General features: G+C 54.3%; 1 protein-coding gene across 1 annotated transcript in view; it reads left to right on the top strand.

The window, feature by feature from the left end:
• SCN4A (sodium voltage-gated channel alpha subunit 4) overlaps positions 1–22801 on the top strand; it is a 32751-nt gene extending 9950 nt beyond the window's left edge. Inside the window, exons 10-25 of the mRNA XM_075171233.1 lie at positions 1273–1428; positions 1681–1804; positions 2555–2793; positions 4615–4788; positions 5102–5458; positions 8585–9013; positions 12973–13102; positions 13417–13571; positions 14806–14979; positions 15525–15647; positions 15905–16183; positions 17400–17453; positions 18954–19089; positions 19962–20068; positions 20796–21066; positions 21519–22801. Coding sequence (XP_075027334.1) covers positions 1273–1428; positions 1681–1804; positions 2555–2793; positions 4615–4788; positions 5102–5458; positions 8585–9013; positions 12973–13102; positions 13417–13571; positions 14806–14979; positions 15525–15647; positions 15905–16183; positions 17400–17453; positions 18954–19089; positions 19962–20068; positions 20796–21066; positions 21519–22711 — 4101 coding nt within the window. The 3' untranslated portion in view covers positions 22712–22801. The remainder of the gene's footprint in view (positions 1–1272; positions 1429–1680; positions 1805–2554; positions 2794–4614; positions 4789–5101; positions 5459–8584; positions 9014–12972; positions 13103–13416; positions 13572–14805; positions 14980–15524; positions 15648–15904; positions 16184–17399; positions 17454–18953; positions 19090–19961; positions 20069–20795; positions 21067–21518) is intronic.
• The last annotated feature ends 3050 nt before the right edge of the window (positions 22802–25851 follow it).

Raw genomic sequence — 25851 nt, 5'->3', positions numbered from 1 at the left:
TTTTCAGTCCTTGGGAGTCTCTTTTCTGCACAATGTGCCTATAAAAACATGGCAAAAGCTTCTGTGATGTCTGATACTGCAGCCCAGCCATTTTTCATCTCTAATCATCATTTTGGTCTGTGTCAGCAATGTCCGCAGGGGACATCCCTGCAAATGTAACTGTTAGGCTGGGCAAAAGACCAGCTTCCTTGCATGTAGAGAGAGACGCAAAACAATGTTTTCCACTCTCTAGAGCCTCTATCTCTCATTGCTCCTCTGTGCCAAGCCACAACATCCTCCAAGGAAGTGGCTCACTCTTATCTGGCTGCTGCTGCTTGCAGGATGGGTCTAAGCAAGCCCTGCCTGAGGGGTGGGGACTCCAGGGCTGGGCACCTCCAGGTGCTGTGGCCAGTTCCTTGAGCAAATTAACCAGTGAGTTGCCCAAAGGCTTTATTAAGGGATGGTACCCCTTTATTGTCACCTAGAGAAATGGAGAAGACAGAGGCAATAAGGCTGAGAGTGAGGACAAAGCACCTGCAAGAAACGGGCACTCAGATCCGTTTAATATCCAGCCACCGAGTGTGGAAACCGTGTTGCATCTCAGCGATGTGCAGTGGGAACAGAGAAGTTCCCACTCCGCTGTGGCATCCTTAGTGCTACCAGAGGGTGTAGTAAACTTCAAGTATTAATACCACTGTCAGAAACAAAACAAAACCAAACCAAAAAAAAAAAACCAAAACAACCCCAAACACTATTGCATGTGCAAATGAAAACCTAATAAAACAACATTTGGGAAGAAAAAAAAAAAATTTGACCCAAACATTCACAAATTCAGTGCAAGTCCAAAAATCTTGGACATCGCATTTCAGCAAGAGCCTTGAAGATTTTGCTTCTTTCCCATTTGGGAAGCATGTTTCAAAGATAAAAGTTTCCTGCAAGACAGAATTTAGAAGGTTTGCATAGTTTTGTCCTTATAAATTATTCACCCTGACCAAATTTGAACAGATCTAATACTGCTGCGCGGAGAGCTTAGTACGGTGGGGTGTGCAAGTGAAAAGGAAAGGCTTGCAACTTCTCTTTAGCTACTGCAAATTGTTATCCCTCATTGTTGCTCATGAGGATCTGAGTTTGCTGCCCAGGTCCTGCAGTAGCAGGCTTTGGAGCCACAAAGTCCTGCCCAGGAGGGTCCTGGGGCTCAATTCTCCCCCCTCCTTAGCCTGGTGCCCTGCAGCAATTGCGGGAAGCTCCCGACGGCTGCGGACACGTGGGTGACGGAGACGTGGGGTGCTGCAGTTGCAGGACCGGCGGTCCAGCAGCGGTTCCCGGCCCAGCAGCATGGCTGAGAAGGAGTGCAACTCGGACCTGAACAGCGACCAGGACAAGGCAAAGGACTGCAACGGGCAAGTGGTCCCCAAGGTCATGCTGGAGCGGTCCGCTACGGTGATTGATGTACGTGCTCAGCTCTGTCTCTGCCATCCCTTGAGGGTGCCCATCCCAATAAACCCCGGTGGAGGGACAGGCTTGTGCCCAGCTTGTTGCGGGTCGGGTCCTACCAGCCTTTCTGCAGCCCACCTGTAGTTCCAATGTTGCACCCCAAGGTCTCTCCAGACCGTGCCCTTTTTTCTGCCTGCTCTATCTTTAAGTACACTAAATAGCCTGCAGCGCTCTGCATTCATCCCCTGTGGCCTCCTCTCCTTCTAGTTCAACCCAACCAGCGAGCCGGAGAAATCAGACCACAACCACCTCACTGTGGGTGACCAAGATGGGCCAGGCCTTGAGAAGAGGGTGGGGAGTGCCATCAGTGTCATCTCCAACGCTGTGGAAGGTACGTCCTTCCCCAGCCTGGGTGAGGGCTGTGTGTGCCGGCTGTTTTAGCCCAACTGTTGCGCGTTGGTGGCCTTGGGGTCCTCGGCACACACCAGTGACAGCGGCTGTCCCAAATCTCCAGCCCCATGCAAGGGATGACTCTGGACCTGGGGTCTCCATAGGGGGTCAGTGCACTGCAGTGATACTTGAGCAAGGTTTTTCATCCCAACTAGCTAGGATGATGCCTGGAGGCGATACTACAATCTCTCTTGCAAATGAATGGGATTGCAATTCATTACAGCAGTCTCCAGAGTCAACCGAGAGCTGTCGAGTGGCCTCCCAAGAGCTGCTGTCTCAACTTCAACAAAAAGTACCGTAGACTCAGCAATAAAAGGCTTCTCAGCCCTGTCTTCCCTGAGAATGGGCACCAAACCCTCTGGCCACCCCAGAGCAGTTCCCTTGGATGTCTCTGCAATCTCAGTGTGGCAGGGCCACCTCAAATCCTGCCCAGGTGCTGAGAGCAGGGATCGGACCCACAGTTCCCTGACTGATCTGCCTTTCCATCTCTCTCTGGTTTGGAGGGTAAGGTCTGCAACATCACAGGCCATGGGCATGGGCAGGTTCATCCTTTTGGCCCCCATATTAAACTCTGTAGATGGTCTAGGGCTGGTTCAGGACCTCAGGAGAGTTCTCTTCTAGTGGGTTAGCACTTGCCCCACCCAGGGGAGGACAGGATGAGCCTACACTGATGTCATTTTTCTTTCCTCAGAGCTGGAGGAAGCTCACCAGAAGTGCCCGTCCTGGTGGTACAAATTTGCCCACACGTTCCTGGTCTGGAACTGCTGTCCTCTGTGGCTGAAGCTGAAGGATTTTGTCAAGCTGGTGGTGATGGACCCCTTCGTGGACCTGGGCATCACCATCTGCATTGTGCTCAACACCGTCTTCATGGCCATGGAGCATTACCCCATGACGGAGAAGTTTGAGAACGTGCTGACCGTGGGGAACCTGGTAGGCAGCTACGGGCATCCCGTCCTTCCCCATTTAGAGCCACAGGAGCCACACCATCCACCCTGGTGGGCAGATCCCCTCTGCTGCCATTGTGTCACCTGAACAGCATGCATGCATGCCTGGAAACACGTCCCAGCTGCTGAGAAAGTGTTGCAGAAAGGTGTGATCACAGCATCCCTGTGATGGGTTGGACTCCAGGATGGCTCAGATCAAGGGAAGAGATATGGGGGTGGGATCCATCATCCCCTGCTCCCCTTCTGCTGCAGGTTCTGTCTTGCTTGGTGCATCTCAGCGATGCCAATGTGGCCATGACCTTGCAGAGCTGTCCTGAGCCATCTTCTACATTGCAACCCAAGGTCAGGCACGAGCTGCTGCCATCCTTGGCTGACACCACAGTGTCCTCGCAATGCTGGGTGGCCATGTGGCAGAGCAGGGGCCAAGTCAGATGCTGGGAGCAAACAGGTCCCCATGGAGCAGGAGGCAACAGTGCTAGCAGCATTTTTTTTTTTTTTTAAAAAAAAAAAAAGACTTTTCCCAGTGAAATCACTGCAAATCTGGACTGTCCTGATTTCATGGGTGTATTTAGCAACCACCTGTGGCTGCTCCTATTTGGAGCTCAGGGTAAATGGCTTTCAGCTGGATGCAATCTGCTGGTGGGAAAAGTCCAGGAGGCCCCTGGTAGCTCTGGGAAAAGCATCTAAGGGATGGGAGAGCTCGCCGCCTCCTCTCTTGCCACCTTGCCCTGCTCCAGCACCTGCCGGGACCTCTCTGTGCACAGGCACTGGAGTGACACATGCCGGTGCCGGAGCCCCGGGTGGGCAGGATGAGGCTCAGCACATAGCTGCTTTGTCTCTGGTTTCATTCAGGAAATACAAGGGGATTAATCGGCTGTTGCTCAAAGCACGGTCAGGCTGCAAAGACAGGTCCAGCTTTTCCTTCAGGCCAGCGGCGGTTTCTGGCTGCACGCACACCCCAATGCAGGGAGCCAGCGGGGCCGGGGGGGATTTGCTGGGGAAGGGGCAGGGAGGGTTGGAAGCAGGAGGAGCAGCTCCCACCGAGCCACGGTCTCCCCCCACATCGCTGCCTTTGCCCGAGATGAAAGCAGCAGCGCCTGCTGCCTGTCTGGCTGCAGGCAGAAAGGTGGCCGGGCTGTGAGCGAAGAGAGCAGGGGTCAGCTGGCAGGAGCAGAATAGGGGACGTTTGTGGGCTGGCATGCAAAGGAGCATGTCGGGGAGCATCCCCCGGGATGCCAGTGCAGAAGTCTTTCTGCAAAGTGGAAACACGTGCATCCCAACTCCATCCACATCCAGGGCAAAATTTGTCACCGGGTCCCCTCTGCACATGTCATGAAATTGCATCAAGGATGCTAATTGTCACATCGCTGATCCCGCTCCGGAGTAACGTGATAATGCACAGCGTCGTTGTAGTCCCAGGAAAAAAGTAATGTGTAAAAGCCGGATCAGTTTTCACAGGGCTTGGGGAGGGGCAGGGGCATCCCAGTAGCAGCCCAGTTCCTGGTGCTGGGAAGCCCTGTGATTCACCAGTCATTTGAAAGGGGTCCCTTTGCCAATGAGACTTTTATTTTTAATTTCCACCTGCCAACAGGCACCTTTGTCAAGTCTCTCCGGTGACAATCGGTTCCCAGTACTCCCAGCCTGGCTCCCCAAGCCACACTGGGCAGCAGCTGGGGAGCTCGTTCTCAACCAAGGCTGGACCCAGTGGGATGAAACACCTTGGGAATACCCCAAAAAGGAGAGGTGCTACCCACCCCATGCCGAGCACTGGCTTTCAAGCAAGCTGACGGGGTGCTGTTTCCCACAGGTCTTTACGGGGATCTTCACGGCAGAGATGGTCCTGAAGCTCATTGCTTTGGACCCCTACGAGTATTTCCAGCAGGGCTGGAATATCTTTGACAGCATCATTGTCACCCTGAGCCTGGTGGAGCTGGGCCTGGCCAACGTGCAAGGGCTCTCCGTGCTCCGCTCCTTCCGCTTGGTACGTGCCGTGGGGATGAGCTGTGCCGTGGGAGGGGGTTGGATGCAATTGCCACCAGGGTGGAGAATGGATTGTTCAACCACCTTTATGGTGGTCACCAACTTGTCCCCTGTTAAAGCTAACACGGAGAGTTGAGCTAAATATTTAGGAAAGTCAGAGTCTGTGCTCTTTGCAAAGCAATTGGGTGTTTAATCCCTCCTGCCTTAACAAAACTGCCACATGAAGGTCTGATCCCAGCTTCGCAGCCTTGCTGACACCTTGTGGCAATGAAAGCCCCAGGCAAATCAGCGCCTTGTCTCCTTGCTCCTCGTAGCTGAGGGTTTTCAAGCTTGCCAAGTCCTGGCCCACCCTCAACATGCTCATCAAGATCATCGGCAACTCAGTGGGCGCCCTGGGGAACCTCACGCTGGTGCTGGCCATCATCGTCTTCATCTTCGCCGTGGTGGGGATGCAGCTCTTTGGGAAGAGCTACATCGAATGCGTGTGCAAGATCTCCCTCGACTGCACGCTGCCCCGCTGGCACATGAATGACTTCTTCCACTCCTTCCTCATCGTCTTCCGCATCCTCTGCGGGGAGTGGATCGAGACCATGTGGGACTGCATGGAGGTGGCTGGCCAGACCATGTGCCTCATTGTCTTCATGATGGTCATGGTCATCGGGAACCTTGTGGTGAGTCTCGGAGCTGGGGTGGACCCTCAATGAAAGGTAGGGGGCAAGTCGGAGGGTGTCGTGGGCAGGGGACACCTCTGCCCCTCGCTCTCTGGCCAATACTGTCCAGCTCAGCTCATCTCCAGGACTAGGCCTGTAGGCATGGTCTTGTTGGAGCCGTACAGGAGCGCAGGCAAAGAGCTTGACCTCCCTCCTGTTGACCCAGGAGGGATGGGCTGTGTGGCCAGCCCTGTGTCAAGCCGGGTAAAAAGCAATTTCTGAGGGACCTTCAGCTGAAACTAGGAACAGAAGGGGAACACGAGGCATGGAAAACCTAACAACGGGCTTCAGGCAGATGCAGGAGCAACTCTGGGACAAAAGAGGGCTCATCTTCAAGCTGCCCTTTCTTCTCCACATGGCTTTTCAGGCTTTTCTCCCCCATTTCCCACCCTCCTGCGATGAGGGATGGAAGCAGCGTTATACCCACCTCGCCCCAGGGCTGGCCCTTTGCTCCCAGGTGCTTTTAGGAGCAGACACCTCCCCCCCGGAAGACTTTTGCAGATCCTCAGCATCCCCAGCATCCCCAATCTTCACTGTGGTCTAGGTGGCATCCCTGGGGATGCACGACCCCTCTGCAGCACAGGGGCTCCTTCCCCTGGGTCCTGGTGAACCCTGGTCACCATCACCCTCCCTCCCTGCCCGTTGCCCTCCCTGCTAACCCGAGCTGCTTGCTGCCAGCGCTGTAGGTTTGCAAGTTCCAAGCGAGCGTGAAATCCTTTCTAAACTTGGTAACCCTCTTGCTGGCGGCTTTGAAGCTTGTTTTCCAGGCGGCGTGGGCCCTGCTCTCCCTTCTTAAGGAGCAAGGCAGGGGAGGGGAGCGTGCGGCTCGCCGAATCGCTCCTATTACTTGCCGGGGTTGTGTAAGCCCTTTGGAATTTGCTTTGAAAAACTATCTGCCCAGGGAGCTGCTGACGCCTCCCTCCCCACGACGGGTGGCTGCTCCAGCCCCGGGCTGGCACAGCCCTCCAGAGGGGTGAAAGCAGCCCCGGGGAGAAACCCAGACCACCCCATGGCTGGGGTCAGGGGTAGGGCAGCTTGGAGTGTCCCACTTCGAGGGCAGAAAATTGGGATTTGGGTGCTGCTTGGCTTCCCTGGCTCGTGCCAGGTATTTGGAGCTTTGAACTGGCCGCCGTAGCAGCACGGAGAGCCGTGCTGGCTGCAGACCCCACCCTGGGGTGTCCTGGGGTCTGTGCTGGGTGACGCTGGGCAGACGTGCGTGCATCGCCTCGTGGTGGGGAGCAGCCTGATGTCCCCCCGTGCTGCCCATCACCCAGCAGCCAGCAACAGTTTGTAACGCTGCCTTTCAAGGGGGAACCCGTTCATTTGAATTGCAGTGCTGAATCAGGCTGAAAATCACCCGGAAGCAGCAGGAGCATCTCCAGGATGGTCTGCAGAGAGTGCAGGAGCTTAGAGACCGGGAATTGCAGCTGGGGCTCCCCAAAAGGGGGTCTGGAAACTTTTCTTCTTCTGGAGCCAGTTTTTTGAGTAGGACAGCCCATCCACCCCTCCAGGAGGCTTTCCTGGAGATGATATGGGGGCAGCACAATTTTCAGCTGGCGGGGTCAGAGGCAGCCCTCCCAGAGGTGTAGCCCTCCCTGAGATTGCACCCCAGCTTTCCAGGCAAGCTTTGCAGCTCCTGCTTTGCTGCACAGGGTTCATTTAAAGCTAAGTAGAGAAACACAGTGCACGACCACCTACAGAGGCATCTCTGCCCTCTTCATCCTCTTTGCCAGGCTCTCCTGGCCATGTCTCAGGTATTTCCGAGTCCTGGAGCCTGTCCCGAGCAGCCTCCCGAGCATCCCGGCTGCGGGGAGGTGTGTGTTTCTCCCCGCTTCCCCTGCAGAGGAATAAGGCGACGGTCAGTCATCCTTTACTGTTAATGACACTTTGAGCATTTCCTTTGGGGTTATTAAGGGAAAAGGGAGGAAGTCAGTCGGGTGACAAGGTAACAGACTCCTGTCCAAAAAAACCAGAGCCAACAGCAATTATTAGCTGTAATTGGTGCTTAACGTAAGTATTAAACTGATGGGATAGTAGGGATTTATTTAAAGATGCGATTTAAGTCATATGGTATGAGCCATGTGAAAACAGCAGTGACCTTGAATAGCAGCTAATTCCCTTCTCAGATACGCTGCTGGCACAAAAAGGCACAAACATCAACAGCTGTGGGCTTGGCCCATCGGCCGCTCTGCGCAGCGAGTGCGCGGCTGGGTGCTGCCGATGCTCCCGTACCCCGGGGAGAGCCTGTCCCGCTCCTCTTCTCGTGAGCTGCTCCGGGTTTCTGGCATGCAGCGAGTCCACCCATGCCAGGCGAGGCTGTAGTGGGGTCCAGTCACGTTTTGGGCATGGTGAGGTAGGAGAGATCTGGGGGAAGCAGGAGAGAGCCCGTGCTCGGAGCTATATAGAGCATTGCATTTGCATCCCATGAACTGACTTGTGCTGAGATGAAATGCCGCTCTCCGTGGAGCAGAGCGGTCTCTGGTAGAAAGGGAGGAGGTTACGGCTGTGGCTTAGGGTCCTACGTGGCTCCAGGGTGTTGGAGACCCTCAGGAGGTCACTGCGCATCTGAGCTACCAGAGCCAGCAAAGAGGAGAGGAGGAGTTGCAGCTGGGAGGACAATAAGCAGGAGGTTTCTCCCTGGGAAGAAAAGGGACAGAGCCGAGTTACATCCCTATGGGCGGTGGGGATAAGCACCGTAGGTTTTGGGGAGTCCCACGTGGGGACCAGCCAGGCCAAGAGCTCCAAGAGAGTGAAGGGAGGGACATGTTGATGGAGCCACAGCAGAGGTCGTTTGAGAGGGGCTGAAGCGATGACTGGCATCGCTTGCAAATGGATCGGCAGGACCCAAGCAGCTGGGGGTGACGCTGTGGAGTCAGGAGCGAGTGAGGAGGACCATGTCCATGTCCTCCAGGAGAAGGGGTTGGCATTTCCGCAGGCCCCAGAGTTGGGCGATGGGAGGAGGGAGTCCCATGACATGCTCAACATAAGGGTGTTCTCCACAGCCGTGACTGGTCCCTGATGCTTCAGCCTGCGAGGATAATGTTGGTGCCGGACGTCAGCGCTGGTGTTTGCTTTTGTCCCCTCCAGGTGCTGAACCTGTTCTTAGCTCTGCTGCTGAGCTCCTTCAGTGCTGATAGCCTGGCGGCGTCTGACGACGATGGAGAGATGAACAATTTGCAGATCGCTCTTGGCAGGATCACCAAGGGGATCGACTTCGTAAAGACCTCTATCCTCACGCTGCTCCGCAGGCTGTGGAAGGGGAAAAAGGTGGCCCCGGAGGAAGAGCAAGAGCACAGTAAGAGGGACAACTCTGTGCTAAACCATGTGGACACTGGCCAGGAGCCCAAGTCGGAGTTCGTGGATGGAGTCACTGGCAAAGAGTATTTTTTCATGGATGAACTGGACCACATGAATTTCATTAACAACCCGAACCTGACGGTGCAAGTCCCCATCGCCTCGGAGGAGTCTGACCTCTACGAGGAGACGAGCACCCAGTCCGACACCGAAGATGCCAAGGTAAGAAAGGTGGGTGGAAGGGTTTCAATCCAAAAACTGGGATTGACCCATTCTTGCTGTGCTGCCCAAAGAATTATGCTGGTTTTGGTTACTTTTAGCTTTTCCACAATGTGTGGCACGGGCCAAACTTGGGGTTTTTCAACCTGGCATTTCCCAGTGTAAGCTGGAGGTGGGGGAGTTCAAGAAGGTCTTTGGCCTGTTTTGGGTCAGGCTATGGGGTTATTGCTAACACGAGGGGGACCCACTGCACCGCAGGATTGGTGCAAGGGTCAAAGCGCTCGGTTTGGGGTTAAAGATGTTCCAGAGGAATTTGATGCCAGGAAATCTGCTGATGGCACTAACATTGGATCCACCGCTAATGCCTCAGAAAGCATCATCAGGGAGGGTATGAAACCAGGAGGAGGAGCTTAGCACAAGTGAACATGAAGCCACGCGTTTTGGATCCAAAGCTGACGAGACAGCTGATGTCGGCATTGCTGTGTCAAGGCGTGGAGAGGACTGTCAGGGCTTGTGGGACACTGATCGTCCTGGTGGCTCTGGGAGGATGACCGAGTGATGCGGGACAAGAAACTCGGGAAGACCCAAGTGGACACAGAAAGGAGGGTGATAACCTGGTGGGAAATTACTGCTCGCAACGGGGTCGCATCGAGGTCCCGGGGAAACGCAGGGCAGCTGGGGATGCTGCGGTGAAGAGGAGCAACTGCATCAATCTGGAAAGGGGTTTTGTATGAATAACAGAACAGCTCTGACCCGGGGCTTATCATGACTATCGATGGCAAATGTGTCTGCCCAGGAGCTGAGGAGCCTCTGGGAAGCTCTGTCCCAGCTAGTCCTGCTCGGGGCAGTGTGCCGGGGCAGAAGGCAGTGGTGCAGTTTGGGTGCAATCACAACTTCTGCTGAGTGCCTGGCTGTGATTGCACAGCGACCCCAATGCAGGGCTGGAAAATGAACCAGGGCTCCCCAAACCCCAGAGCCATCCGCCTCCCTCCCCATCCGCAGGCTCCTTGCAGCTCCACGCAGTGACAGGGACCTGGCTTCTCTCGGGGCACGGTGCAAGAAGAGGGGACAATCCTGATTTTTTTTTTTTTTTTTTTTTTTTTAGCTGGGAAAACCGGGTGTTTCCAGCAGCTGGGGCTGCAGGAGGAAGATGGCAGGAAAGGTGGTGGCTGGCTGTCACCCATTGCAAACGTGCTGCTAAGCTGTGCTCAGAAGGGACAAACTTGCCTGGAGCACCTTGGTCAAGGGAATGGGCGAGGGGAGTTGCTGTTGTTGTTCCCCTAAGTGTTGCCAGCAGGAGGGCTGAGAGTTGGCATTTTTCCCCAAATTTTTCCTACCACAAGTCCAGTCCAGTAGCACTAATCCCCAGTACACCCAGCCATGCCACAGCACACTGGGCGTGTGGTCGCGTTGCACATGTTAATGCCAGCCCAGCCGCCGTGGGGGGACACATCCAGCCTGGTCTGTGGGGTCCCCATGGACCTCAGTTTCCCACCACCACGATGAGCTTCCCGGCAGATGGGGAAAAAACTCGATGTGCAGTTATGGACATGTCCCCGCTGGGCTTCCACGTTTTGGGGCTGTGTTCAGCTGACATCTAGCGGCACCGGCTCCAACGCCTGCATGGAGCTTGTGTTTTGAGAGCCATCCCTGGCTGCTCGGCATGTGCACGGGGCAAGCAACATCTCTCAACCGCTAAATACCAGTTCACCCCATCATCACTGATGGTTTTGGTGGCTAAATTCAGTCGAACGTTGACCAAGGTGCAAGCCAGGAGGGTGCATTAACGACCCTGCCCCTGCCTGAACAGGCAGGGTGGGCAACAGGCTGGTGGTCATCACATGAAATGACTGCCTAGTAATTAGAAATCGGGTGCTAATTGGTGGGAGCCCTGAGCTGGTCCTCAGGGAAGACTGCTGCTAGCTTGGTGTATTCACATGCCATCGATTAGCTCCAGATGGAGCCAAAGCCCGGCACACTGTCTCGCACCGGGGACACAAGCCACCGGTGACGATTGCAAAACTGGGGGGGGGGGGTTTCTCCAGATGGGCTGCTCAGAAAACGCTGATAAATGCTCTCCCCCTTCCAGAGCAACTCCTTTCCAAGGCAAAGATATTTTTCAGGGTGAAATGATAGCGGCAGGATGATGGCAGCAAGCGTGGCTGCTCTCCTCAAGCACTTTTGCATCTTACGGTTGATTTATCTTGTGCACGGCAAAGCAGCGAGGAGGTGACAGGAACAGCAGTGTTGGTGTGTGGCTGTGCAAAGAGTCAGTGCCTCGGACTCCCATCCTGCCGGGCAGGGTGATGTCTCCTGAGATGCTCTGGGCATCTGTGGTGCATCACAGGATTATTGTCAAGTGCTGTGAATTATGGGGGTCACGGGGTGGGTCTGGGTGCGCAGCACTTGAATGCCAATGCTCAGTGCTGGCAAGGATGGGGAAAGCCCTGGATTCGGGTGGAAACACCCAGCCAGTCTGGAGGTGCCGTACCAGCTGTGTGATGGAAATTGCCCTGCAAACCTGCTGGTCGCAGGCGCGTGGGGGCTCAGGAGCCCCCAGGGATGGGGTTTGGGGACCACGCAGTGGGACCAGCACAGTTATCCCTGTCCCCATCCAACAGGACCTGCCCTGAGCACCCGCACACAGAGTTCCTGGGTTACACGAGCCTGCCAAGCGCCTCTTGGGCACCTTTCCCACGATCTCTGGGGCGGCTGCGCTGGTTCGTCCCCACCTCGTGCCTTTGCAAGACTTGTCCTGGAGGCAGATGGTTTCCGTGTGTCCTTCCCCGGGGTCACAGCTTGCCTGGCTCCATGCCGAGGTCTCCTAATCCCCCTGCCTCTCCTATCCGCCCCCCCAGCCCCGGCGGAGGGTGGCCCCACTGCTCCTGCAGAGCCACCAGCCGACAGCTCGTGCCACCGCTACTGCCGTGTCCTGCTCCTCAAGGCAATGCCCTGCGCGTCCCCAGCATGCAGTAGTCAGGCTGCAAGGGTCCCCCAGAGCAATGTCTTCTCCTGCTAATGTGGCTGTGGCCCCTGAAGCTGCAGGCAATGACGGTGCCTCAAATTACCCCAGGGGCTCTTCCCTGGCTTTTTGGAGGATGGAGTAGCTACTTTATTCACTACTGAAAGCACCAGCAAACTTGGGGGAGGGTTATCTCTTTCCCATGCAAGCCAACACCATCTGGCATTGGAGATGCCCATCCAAGACCATCTGCTCCCAGATAGGACAGGCAGGTCTGGGGATCTTCTCTTTCCTCAAGTGCTGCAGAAGGTCTTCTTGGAAAGGCAAAAAAAAAAAAAAAAAAAAAGGAGGAAAAAAATCCCAGGGGCTTGCCAAGCTTTTCTCTCGTTATCAGCCCCTCTGGGCCTTGCTGAGTGGTGTCTGGGAAGGCAGCCAAGCTGAGCTGCGGCGCGGGATGGAGCCGGCGAGACATATTTGGGATGCAGGTTTTGAACTTGGGTGAACCTCAGCTTAAAAGCCCTTCGGCACAAGCCGAGCCAGCAGGACTTGAGAGAAGTGCCATGGTGGCCACCCAGATTTCTGCAGGTCTAATTGTACCAAAGGCAGAGCATTTCTTGGATGGGGGCATGCAGAGAAGGAGAAGGTGAGAAAATCAGCCTGAGAAGATGGTATAAGAGGATGGGAGATGGACTTGCTGTGCTGGGAGGAAGGCTGGGGTCAGGGGACCTTTTCTCCTCTGAACCTGGATGAAAAGCAAAGCTTGTGCAAGCTCATGTACCGACGATCCTCCAAGGCCTGCAGCCCTGGACAATTCCAGAGCTTCCCTCTGGGCTGCATTTTCATAGAAAAGGAACTCAGAGCAGCATCCCAGCAACGGGGTCCCACCAGCCGGCTCCCTCGGTAGGGGCAGGAGGAGCCGGAGGATGGCTGAAGGCAGCCGCAGCCCAAGAGCATCCCTTCTGCAGGGCAGCCCAGCCTGAAACCTCCTCTCCTTTTGCAGAATCCCCTCTCCAGCGACAACGCGTCCTCCCTGTGCAGCACCGTGGATTACAAGCCCCCGCCGCCGGTGGAGGAGAATGAGGCAGAAGCGGCTGAGGACAGCAACGAGCCCGAGGAGTGCTTCACGGAAGGTGAGGGACCAAGCAGGGCAGGGGACCCCGGGGAGAGGAAGAGGTGGGTATGGAGGGGCCATTGCCAACCAATTCTTGCAGCATAACAACCCTCAGGCTTGCTTAGCTCAGGCCACACTCCAAATCCTCCTGTACCACCAAGGTGATGGTCCCCATGGGGCTCCCCTCTTGCATGCACACCCTCAAACCCAGCAGGATCCTGCTCCAGCCTCTACCTAGGAGGGTTTGAAAAGACAATAAAAGCATGAATAGTGTCTTATTGGTGGAAATGCTCTGGCCAGGAGGTAACCCACAGCTTTTTGTCCCATCCCCAGCCTGCGTGAAGAGGTTTCCCTGCCTCTATGTGGACATCACCAGCGACAGAGGGAAGGTATGGTGGAACATCCGGAAAACCTGCTTCCGCATCGTGGAGCACGACTGGTTTGAGACCTTCATCGTCTTCATGATCCTCCTCAGCAGCGGGGCGCTGGTAGGTCCCACCTTTCGCCCTGTCCCATTTGCTCTGCAGCAGCTCCCCAGCTTGGTCGGAGCCCAGGAACGTGTGCAGGGCCCAGGCAGCAGCACCGGAGGCTCTGGGCATCCCCTGGTTGTCTCCTGTGCAAAGTGACACAGCTGTGGGCAGATGTTTGATTTGAAACCCCATTTGGCTCAGGTCTGCCCAATGTACAACCTTGCAAGGAGATCTAAACATCCTCCCCTTGCCCTCCGAGAGCCCTGCATCGGTACAGTCACCGCTGTAGAGCCCTCCCCAGCACCCACCATGGGCTCTGCTCCGTGGGCTCAAGGGGATGCAACCACCTACAGCCTCCCCTCCTGCTCTTAATGTCAACCATGAACTATCTGCACCATCTATTTAGCTTTATGTGGCTGGTTCCTCCTTTCACTGCCTCCGTAACTGCTGTCAGGAGGTGCTTTACGAATAATTCATGGTCATTATTTTGCCATTCAGCACTGCCAGCCGCTGACTGGTGAACCCTCCCAGAACCCGGGCATCCATTTAAATCAACCTCATTAAAAAGCTGTGGGTCAGCCTGTTGGTCCTCTCCGAGTATTTGGGCTGGGTATAGCTCAGCTGCACCTGTAAATACACAGAGCTAATGGGGAGACCAACTTCTCTGCAAGTTTGGAGGTAAAGAGAGAGGGAAGGAGGACGGGGGGACTGAACTGGTTTTCAGACATACTTTATGTGGCCGCGTCACGCTCTGAATTGCAGTTTGGGGATGTCTGAGGTTGTAGCTAGCGCCGAAATCGAAAGCTGTGCTAAAACAGCTGTGCAACACCTGGTCACCATGCCCGTACCTCTGGTTGCTTATGTTTTCCATGCCATGCGGACATAGCAGTAACCCGAACTCCTAAGAGCATTTTCAAAACTACCGAGGCATCCAAAGGTGCGGGTTGGTGTCCTGGCTTTTGACTTGTGCTCAGACTGGTGGGAATTTGATGCAGGTGGACATTTGCTTCAGTGAAATTTTGCTTCAGGACAAACACCGCTCTACATAGCCAACAAGAACTTGCAAATAAGAGTTAGACCCCATGTTGACCAGGTGCATCGGTAAATGCCACCCGTAGTTAGGCTCTCAAATTTTCAAGCTGCCCCAAGCCCTAGGAAAGCAGGGACAATGCAGGCATGGATGTGTCTACACTGAGCCGTGCAGCGGGTCTAATGGAAGAATGACTGTCATGTAGCTCCACGCCTCTTCTAGGCTTTTGAGGACATCTACATTGAACAACGAAGGGTGATACGCACCATCCTGGAGTACGCCGACAAGGTCTTCTCCTATGTCTTCGTCATTGAGATGTTGCTCAAGTGGGTGGCCTATGGCTTCAAGGTGTACTTCACCAACGCGTGGTGCTGGCTGGATTTTCTCATCGTCGATGTAAGTGTTGGATGAGCATCTCTAGAGCCATAGTTAGCCAAGGAATTTGGGAGCATTACAGGATTGTAGCAGGCTGCCGGAAATGAATAATTTAAAGGACAATGGGGTGGCTGTGGAATGAGGACTTAGAGCATTGCTTAAAATAATGGTCCTTCACAGGAAGGGCCACTTCTTTCCCTGGTTGCAGAAACCCTTTCAAACCCTTTCTGTTTTACGCTCAAGCCAAGAACAAGCCCATGCTGTTCTACCAGACCCCAGTAGAGATGTGAAGGGACATAGGGTCTCCCAAATGCTCTGTGACACAGCAGGCCATTCCTCGACACCTCCACCCTCATACCCAAGAGGCAGGGACATCCTCCAGGTGGCTGGTCACTAGGGACCCAAGGACTCAATGCCAGCCCATGTGTCCCAAGACAAGGCGATGACCGCTGGCCTGAGGGAGTGCTGAGGAGAAAGGGATGGGCAGGAGTTGCAGGGACGTGACTCAGTTCCTCTCCGTTGTTTCCATCTGAGGTGCTGCTAATCCCTTGGGCTGCTCCTTCCAGGTTTCCATTATCAGCCTGACAGCGAACTGGCTGGGATACTCCGAGCTGGGAGCCATCAAGTCCCTGCGGACGCTGAGAGCTCTGAGACCACTGCGTGCCCTGTCCAGATTTGAAGGCATGAGGGTAGGTGCCTCACCCTTGTGCTGCTCGCTCTGACACGGCCGTGCAAGCAGCACCGCTCAGCAGTCACCTACATCAGGGACCCATCCCAGTTGGTTTTTAGGGGCCTCCAGATTGATGGGATTGATGCTAAGGTACCAGTTTGAGCCCACTTGGTGCTGCTGAGGAGGGTAAGGCTGGGACACAGGGACATGAAGGTCCACATCATTGCTACCCTGGTTCCCTAGCCAGGTCCTCCAAGGTCTTTTTTCCCCTTGCAGGTGGTGGTGAACGCCTTGCTGGGCGCCATCCCCTCCATCATGAACGTCCTGCTGGTCTGCCTCATCTTCTGGCTGATATTCAGCATTATGGGGGTGAACCTCTTTGCGGGGAAGTACTACCAATGCGTCAACACCACCTCGGGGGACCGCTTCGACATCAGCGTGGTGAACAACAAGAGCGACTGCATGGCCCTCCTCTACACTAACGAGGTCAGATGGGTCAACGTCAAGGTCAACTTCGACAACGTGGGCTTGGGATACCTCTCCTTGCTGCAGGTGGTATGTAACGAAAGCAGCTGCCATCCCTCCAAGACGTGCACTGCCGTAGCAGAGCAGCGCGAATAGCATTGGGGCTGAAGCGAGATGCTGCCCTGATGCCCAGATGGGGCTTCTTGGCTGCTTCTTAGCTCCAAAATTGATATTTAACACAAAAAACCCTGCAGAGCCATGGAGGAAAAGGACAGGGTAGAAGATGGGAGGGGAAGGGAAGTGTCACCAGGGATCTGCTGCAGATGAGTGTAGGTAGCACCAAGCCTGGAGCTGCGAGAAGTCCTCTGCACAGCATGGGATGCAGGACCAAGGAGGGGAGGTACTCTCTTTTCCCCTCACCCATTTGAAAAGTTCGGTCTGCTGTAGTCGTAGGCTGCAAAAGTTTTGCATGGGGAAGATGACGATTGGAAAAAGAGCGCGTGTGTCCGCTGCAGCGCAGTGGGCGAACGCAGCCGTGCTTCCACTGAACCCACGGCAGCTGAGCCAGGCAAGCAGAAGAGGAACTGCTCACCACAATTTTAATAAAAATATAGGTGTGGGCTCCGTTATTGGATGGGCTGGGGTTACTCCCATCAGATCCAGGGGAACTGGCGGTTGCAGAATTGGAGCATAACCCAGATTGATTAACCAGCTTTAAATTCAGCTTCCTCTTCAGGTTTGTTGTTCCATCAGATTCAGGAAACAAGATGTTCAGGCTTTTTGTTTAACAAATCAGCAGCAAAAGCCTGTAAAAGGTGCAGTGTACCCCCCCTACCCCCCCCGGATCGGGATCCAGCAGATAGCCGAGGCAGCGATACAGAAGTCAGGGCTACGGAGGTGGCACAGGTTGGGAGTGGGAGGAGCAGCCAGCCCCGGCACAGCTCTGCCGTTAGGAAAATGCACTTTGTTCTGGGGGCAAAAGAGTAAATTGCTTCTTTTCCCAGCCTGCTTTGCAGCAGCGTTTTGGGAATTCCCTGGTAACCTCAGCCACAGAACAGAGCTTGTGTGTGCACACGTGTGTGCACGTGCAAATCTCGGTATTTCTGCATCAGGGCATTTTTCTTGTGGATTCAACTCATGGTCCCTCTCCTGCCATTCCCACGGAGAAGCTGTAACTCCGGGCTGAGCAGGCGTGCTCAGAGCTAAACCCCCAAACTAAACCCCAAACACGCACCCATCGCCCTCCCCTTCCTCCCTGGCCCCAAATACCTCCCAGCGAATCTGTTCTTCTCCACTGTCCCTGCAGGCGACCTTCAAAGGCTGGATGGACATCATGTATGCCGCTGTGGACTCGCGCGAGGTGAGGGGACGAGCAGGGATGTCTCACAACCGGCACCAAGCATCGCTCATCCCAGCGGGTCGGTTCCCCCTGGCAGTCTGGGAGCAGAGTCCTGGGACCGAGGTGCAGCTCAGCACGATCTGGGGCTGGAGCCTTTGGCCGCAGCATCCCCCTCTGGCTCTGCCCATTGGTGCCGGGGGGCTGCCTGCATCCCACCCATGGCTCCAGCTAAGACATGGGCTAAAGAGTGGAGAAACCTCCAAAACATCCCCCCTGCTGAGGTGCACGGCCTCAAAAAGGGCAGCCAGTTGTGTCCCTGTGCCACCCATGTCATTGTCACCTGCATCCCAGCTGCAGCCTGGCCCCCACACCGGGCTCCCACCCCACCTGGGCTACAGCTGGGGTCAAGCCTGCTCCTCTCAGCTTCAGCTTCATGGTCTGAAATCCCCACTCTGCCTCCGCAGCTCCGCACCGGAGGGCTCGTCCTTCACCGTGCTGTGAGACGATGCCCTCCATGTACCCTTCCATCTGGGAGAGCTTATTCCATCCTGGAGAAAGTGTCTGGCTTGCCTTTGAGCAATAAATGGGTTATTAAAACAGAGCAGCCAGCATTTAACCTTTGGGTTAAATGGGTTATTAAAAAAAAAAAAAAAAAGTGTTTTGAAGAGTTTCGCGCAGAGGTGGTTTCTACCGTGATCCATCCCAAAAAGTGTCCCCACGCCAGTCCATGTGTGTACACGCTGCCATGAGCTGACGCAGCAGGAGGGACTTCCTACCTTTCTCTAAGTGAGCAAACCTGCCCGCGTCCCGCTGGGGGGTCACCCCCGCACACCCGTGGGCCTGAACGTATTGTTTTCGTTGCCTTTTTTTAGCATCAGAAACAGCCGCTCTTCTCACCCCGGCTGCAGCTGCCGGCGCTCAGCGGAGGAGAGGCTTCCAGCTCCCTCCGAAAATGGTTTGGGCTTCTGCCTCCCCGAACACCCGGGGCAAAGCTGTTTTGGGAGTAAATCCGCTCTCTTCTGCCAAGAGCTTCCCTTGAAATGGGGGAAGCAGGTTGTGACACCTTGGGATGTCTCCAGTCAAATAGAGAGCAGAATCAAGCGATGCTCCATTGGGATGAGGAGTGGTTTTCCGAGGCTGCCAGGCTGTGCCACCCCCGCGTGCTGGCGCGGCACAAATTAAACCCCTTTTCCTTTTCCCTCTTGGCCCTCGGAAAGCTGACTATTGGGAAGAAGCTCAAGATTGCTCATTGATATCGCTGCACCTGGGCATCCTTTCCTATTCCCCAGCCCGTGCGGTGGGATCGGGGGTCAGCACATCCTCGTCCCCCAGCCGGTGTCACAAAGATGTCCCTTCGCGTGGCTGCTCTCACGGGAACCACTCAACCCCCACAGCATCTGCCAAAAGTTTTGGGGCAGCCCCTCCACGGCTCTGTCCGGATACAGTGACCCCTTGTCTGGGGGCCTGGGGACACGCTTTCCGGAGAGCATTAGTCTCACGTTTCCCTTCTCTCCTGGTCAGATTGAAGAACAGCCGGTGTATGAGATCAACCTCTACATGTACATCTACTTTGTCATCTTCATCATCTTCGGCGCCTTCTTCACCCTGAACCTCTTCATCGGCGTCATCATCGACAACTTCAACCAGCAGAAGAAAAAGATAAGTATTTTCTGGGTCCTGCAGCCACTGCTGCCTCCTGGGGTGCTGGTCCTGGACGGAGGGGAGCAGCACGGTCATGGATGAGGGGACCAGGGCCACCGTGCCCAGAGCTCGGATGGACCCCGGGGCTCTTATCCATTAGTGGCTTCCTGCAGAGCGAACAAAGAGAGCTGGACAACCGGCACACGGGGCTTTGTGTCCTGGCCGTAGCATTTACGGAGGACTTCACTTAGGGATGCAGAGGGAGGTGGCAAGGGAGACCGTGTTTTCTCTTGCCTGTGCCACGGCAGGCACGGCTGTACGCCTGTGCCGTCACTTTTATTTTCTTTTCCTACCCCGTGACCCTTTCTCATCATTTTTCCATGCATCAAGGAAAGACTCAACTTCTGCTTTCAAGCAAGTAGCACCGGGCTGCCGGAGGGGGGAGCAGGCGGAGGGTGGGTAACACAGAGCACGTTGTTTGTGCCGAGCGAGGTCTGAAGCACACCGAGATGCTGCCTGGCAGGATCCAGCCAGCAAGGAGGGGGTGAGCCCCGGCAGGGCATGGGGTGCCCCGCTCGCTACAGCGAGCTGGGAGGCAGCATCTCACCTCTGCAGGAGGAAACCGCAGCGCTGGGGTGAGCACCCATGGGTGCTGTGAATTGGGGGAAGCAGAAAAGGGCAAGCAGGGAGGAAGCAGGTTACACTGAGTCAGTGCAGCAGGCGATGCCTGGAGGAGCATGGATGGAGATGCTTGGTAGGAAGGAGCATGGATGGAGATGCTTGGTAGGAAGGAGCATGGATGGAGATGCTTGGTAGGAAGGAGCATGGATGGAGATGCTTGGTAGGAAGAGGTGAGTTCCCACGACTAACAGTGGTGATTCCCTTTATAATTTGGAGGCAAAGACATCTTCATGACGGAAGAGCAGAAGAAATACTATAACGCCATGAAGAAGCTCGGTTCCAAGAAACCCCAGAAGCCCATCCCCAGGCCATCGGTATGTTGGGTTAATCGCCCTGGAGTCCAGCAGGGAGGGGGCACTTCAAGCCACCAACTGTCCCAAAGTGAATGACAAGGGTTTAGGGAAGATCATTTGCCAGGGCAAGGAGCCAAATCCTGGCTCCCCATTGCTACTCTTCAGACAGGACCTTGCTAAGGGCTGGGGCTTCAGAAGAGGTTCACATCAGGCAACCTCCTTTGGATCTGCTCTTCAGCCCTGGGTCCACTGGCAAGGGCAAAGTGGGGGGTCCTTTTTGCAGGGATTAGGGTTTTCTCCTAGCTTAGCTCCCAGCTCTTCTCTCGAAGGGAATTACTCAGGGAAAGCTCAGTTTTCGACACTCCCAGAAGGGACATTGCCAATACATAAGCAGTTGTGACTTGGGTCTGGTTTTGATAGCCCAACTCAAGCGAGGCCTTTTCCCATGTGTTTGTTTTTGCTCTGATGCATTAGCTGTGGATATAATTAGAAAGCAACTGTCCTCTGTGCCCACACCTTCTGGCCATGGTGTTACCAGGTGGGTTTCATCCTGCAGGGTGCTGGGTATCCTCCTTCCATAGCTTTTGGGGCCATGAGACCTGTGTACCGGCCACAAACCTGAGGTTTCCTGCACTCTTTTAAATACGGTTCCTTCTTTTTCTGTTGTGTCATTGTTTTGTGTGTGTCTGTCCTGTGTTCCCACCTCACTTCTGGTTCTCCATCATCACCCACGTGGCCCTTATGGCAGAACAAGTTTCAAGGGATGGTGTTTGACTTTGTGACCAAGCAAGTGTTTGACATAACCATCATGATCCTGATTTGTCTTAACATGGTGACCATGATGGTTGAAACAGATGATCAAAGCGAACTCAAAACATCTGTCCTTTACAAGATCAACCTGGTCTTCATTGTGATCTTCACCGGAGAGTGTGTGCTCAAAATGTTCGCCTTGCGCTACTACTACTTTACTATTGGCTGGAACATCTTTGACTTTGTGGTGGTCATCCTCTCCATCTTAGGTGAGTCCTACTGGTTCCTCAGAGGTCCCACTGAATAACAAAGGGTGGAAATGGTCTGGCCTGTTCAGAGCCAGCAAGTTATCACTGGCCACCCCCTTAAACCCACCCTTTGAGCAGGGCCAGGCCAACAGGACAAGACAGATGGGAGGCCACCAGGCAGGGTGAGGGGCTGGGATTCTGTCCCACTCCTCCTTGGTGTTGGGTTTCCCTTGTCTCCATGTTGCATGGCTGCGCTGCAGAGCAGCCAGCATTTAACCTTTGGGTCTGTGCTCAGAGATATTTTGGAATACGTTCCCTTTGCCACCAGCAGAGCAGAGCGCTGTGTGCCATTGAGGGGGCCTCATCTGCCTCCATCTCCCCAACCCTAGCAGATGAAGTGGAGTAGCTCCACCCCGCCTCCCTGCATTGGCTGTAGAGCATGGTAAACTCACCTCTTTTTCATGCCTTCACAGGTATCGTCCTCTCGGACATCATAGAGAAGTACTTCGTATCACCCACCCTCTTCAGGGTCATCAGGCTGGCAAGGATTGGCCGTGTCCTCCGGCTGATCCGAGGGGCAAAAGGCATCCGGACTCTCCTGTTTGCTCTGATGATGTCCCTGCCTGCCCTCTTCAACATCGGCCTCCTACTTTTCCTCGTCATGTTCATCTACTCCATCTTCGGGATGTCTAACTTCGCCTATGTAAAGAAGGAGGCAGGGATCGATGACATCTTCAACTTTGAAACTTTTGGGAACAGCATGATCTGCCTCTTCCAGATCACCACGTCGGCTGGATGGGATGGCCTTCTCAGCCCAATCCTGAACAGCGGCCCCCCCGACTGCGACCCCAACCTGGATAACCCTGGCAGTTCGGTAAAAGGGGACTGTGGCAATCCATCCATCGGCATCTTCTTCTTCTGCAGCTACATCATCATTTCCTTTCTCATCGTGGTGAACATGTACATTGCCATCATCCTGGAGAACTTCAACGTGGCCACGGAGGAGAGCAGCGAACCCCTCTGTGAAGACGATTTTGAAATGTTTTATGAAACTTGGGAGAAGTTTGACCCGGACGCCACCCAGTTCATTGCATACAGCACCTTGTCTGACTTTGTAGACACCTTACAGGAGCCACTCAAAATTCCCAAGCCGAACAAGATCAAGTTAATCACCATGGATCTACCAATGGTTGCTGGGGACAAAATCCACTGTCTGGATATCCTCTTTGCCCTGACTAAGGAAGTGCTGGGAGACTCGGGAGAGATGGATGCCTTGAAGGCCACCATGGAGGAGAAGTTCATGGCTGCAAACCCCTCAAAGGTTTCCTATGAACCCATCACCACCACTCTGAAAAGGAAACATGAGGAAGTCTGTGCTACAAAAATCCAGAGGGCTTTCCGGAGGTACCTCCTGAAGCGCTCGGTGAAGCAGGCATCCTACATGTACAGGCACAGTAAGGACGAGGATGCCCTGAGAGAGGACGCACCTGAGAAGGAAGGTCTGATCGCTACCAAAATGCACGAGATGTATGGGAACAGTGGGACAGATGTGGAGACAGCCCCTGCCTTTGGTCTTGCACCCGTTCCCAGCTCAGAGACTCGAGATGCTCCTGGCGAAGCAAAAGCATGGGCTAAGGAACGCGTTGTGAAGGAGTCGCTGGTATAACAGAAAGAGGCTTCCATCTCTTGCTCAGCCCGAAGAGACTTCATTTGTATCTCCTTTTCAAGAGCTCTTCCGTATACAGATCAATAGATCTTAGATATTGAGCTAATTTCAGATATTTGAAGTAGACACCTTAACTTTCGAAGCAGGATCTCTTACTGATCCTGGTTTTCACAGCTCACTGCACTTGCAAAGAGTTTAATATTTTTCTTATGAGAATTAAATGTGAAATCTATTGTTGGTGAAAGAGAAACATTTTAGTTTTGAAATGATGTCATCATGGTAACGATGTTTTTCAGACATTAACAAATGAGTATGGCTGTCCTTTTACTTACAAGTAATTATTTATTAATGTTATTTCACAATTAAGAGATTTTCTTGTATATCATTCTTCCAGAGTGCAGCCAAGTAGCCAGTGAAAGATGAGCCAAGTGAAATAATATTAAGAATAATTACAGAAAAGAGAAGGTTTTGTGAACAAAAATCTCCAATGTCTTAAAGTAGCACCTTTCTTTTGAATATTTGAATAAGCTTTATGGATTCTTTTTTTGTTATATACAGAGAAAGTGCAATTATGTCTTAAAGATTTGTTTGCATAGCCAAAACAAAGCATCTGCAGATACGTTCTCAGGGTTAAATATCAGGTTTTAAAGGTCTCTGAATATGCATTGAAATCATAAATCATTCAGGTCTCTACGGTACGAATGTAAACAGTATTTATAGTCATGCTGCTTCTCTGTTTTCCCGTTTCATCCAGATTTTGTGGCAGGAAAGCAATGGACAAAGGTAGGGTTTGGAAAACCTCCTCCAAGAATCCCCAGTCCCCGTAACAAAACCCTCTAGGGTTTCTTCAAGCCCCATAGCAGGAGGAAATGTCCCGCTGGAGCGCTCTTGGTTAGCGTTAATTAACGAGACGCATCCCCGGGGATGGGAGCAGGTGTTTGAACGGTCCTGGCAATGAGCTGCTCCAACGGGGTCCCTTAAATCCCATCGGCCTTAATGCAATGAATGCTCCCACCGGGGTGTAAATCCCGAAATACTCAGGCAGAGCATCCTTCCCTTGGCTGGGGCTCTGGAGAGGACCCGGTGGCACGTGCTGGGGTCTCTGCAGAGCCTGATGGGGCCGAGCAGGTCCTCACCAGGAAACCTCCCGGCAGAGCAGCATTTTCCCAGGGGGGAAGGGTTTTGCTGCTCTTTACGCAGGTGGGCAAAAGGAAAGTAAATCACGAAAAATGTGCAAAAGGCCCCGAGTTCACCTCTGGATGAGGCCTTCTGCCTTCAAAAGGGGAAAAAAAACTCTTGAGATCAAAACAAACATGAACCAAAACCTCTTCCAGTTAAAACAAGGGCTGCTTCTTGAAGCCAAAGGGTCTGTCTTTTTGTATAATTATTATTATAATTTTTTTTCTTCTTGGGCTGATTTTGGCGCTGAGCCGTTACGGATGCCCCATGTTCAGACTGGCCAGGAGCGGTGCTGAGCTTGCTTGCATCCACGTGCCCTCAGCCAGGCGGCAGAGCCGGGGTCGCTCTGCTCATCCCGTAGCGTTGTGCTTTCATTTCCATGTTGCGTAGGGTGATGCTCCCTGGAACTGGAGCCTGAGCTGCTTTAAGTGGCGTTTGCGTGGGAAGCATCCATGGCACGGCGGTTTCCAGCCCGGATTGTGGTTCACAATCGATGCTGCTTGTACGTATGTGTCGTCGGTGATGGGAAAAATGCCAAAGAGCAGGATTTGTGTGAGCTAAAGCCATTTTTCTTTATACATTTCTTAAAATAAACAACTGTAAATGATCTATTATTACGATACCAAATGCGTTGGTGTGTGTTAGAGGGGAAAAATGTTCTCCCTGCCGCTGGGAAGGGTAAATGCCTCCTCCCTTGGTTCTACGGAGAGCCCCTGTGCATGGCTTTGGCTGGACCTGCCATCCTCAGCAGGACCCAGTGGTCCCATCCTGCAGAGGAGACCCCCTGGGCTGCCTCTCCTTGGCACCTCCAACCCAGCCCAGACCCCAGAGCTCCTGCTCTGCTCATGAACAAGTCCCCTGGAGCCCTTGGTGCCTCATAGCAATGAGCCCTGACTCTGGGAGCTCTAGGAGATGCTGCTGCAGGTTCAACCAAGGAGAGGGGTGGGCTTGGAGGAGGTGGAGACCCCCCGAGCTGCCCCATGCCAGGCTCTGTGGGGCCAAACCTGGCCCACCGGCCACGTGGGAGCAGTTCAGCATCACGGGGAGAAGGCAGCAGTGGGCGAAGGAGGTTTCTGCATCAATGTGTGACTGGAGGAGGAGCCACCTCCGGGACCCGCTGACGTCCCCGAGGGCCACGGCACGGCCTCGCTGCTGTGTTTTTGCTCTTACTGGAACAGCTCGTCCCAGGGCTGGTGTAATTCAAGTTGAGATCATCGTGGTACCACGCAGGCAGGGGGCTGGAGGGAGGCGGTGGCACAACCCACCATCCCTGTCCTCCCGCGGTGGGGGAAAGGACAGCGGTGAAACCCAAGCCCTGATGAATAGGAATGGGCTGGGGAAGGGTGCAGCTGCCTGGCAATGGCTCTGCTCTGCCCACAGGGCATGGTCTGGCCATGTGCTGTGGGCTGGGGAGCCAGGGTGGCCCAGGGGAAGAGATGTGGGGACACGGGACCCTCCCCAGGAGACCATCAGGTCTCCCTATATCCTACGTCACTGGGTACTGCAAGCACCGGGGACTTCAAGGGGAGACCGAGCCCCTCGGGACCAGGTCTGCGCCTGTTCGAGGGTGCCAAGGAGCCTGCAGGGGGGTCATTTGGCCACCGTCACTGCAAACCTTCTTTAGTTTGTGCCCCGCTCCTGGTTTTGCTTTACGGAGCTTTCGCAGGCACCTCCAGCCATCCCTGCCTCGCTCATCACAGCTCCCGTCTCCAACCCCAGGGCTTGATAAAAATCCCCCCAGTGCCTGCCCAGCACATGGGCATCCCCTGTTGCTTTTGCCTCGCCGGGCTGTGCTTTTCCAGCAAGACCAGAGGTGATGGCAGCAGGGACTCAGCAGCACAGCACCATGCACAGCACCGTGCCCGGCACGATCTGCCTGCTCTACCAGGAGAAGGCACCTCTCCTATCATCTCCCTTTCCTTTCTGGGGCCAGTCTTTCTCTAGAAACCTTTATTTCTCCT

Source organism: Calonectris borealis, chromosome 22 (genome assembly GCF_964195595.1).
Source record: "Calonectris borealis chromosome 22, bCalBor7.hap1.2, whole genome shotgun sequence".
Lineage (NCBI taxonomy): Eukaryota > Metazoa > Chordata > Aves > Procellariiformes > Procellariidae > Calonectris > Calonectris borealis.
This window is presented reverse-complemented; position numbering and strand designations above follow the sequence as displayed.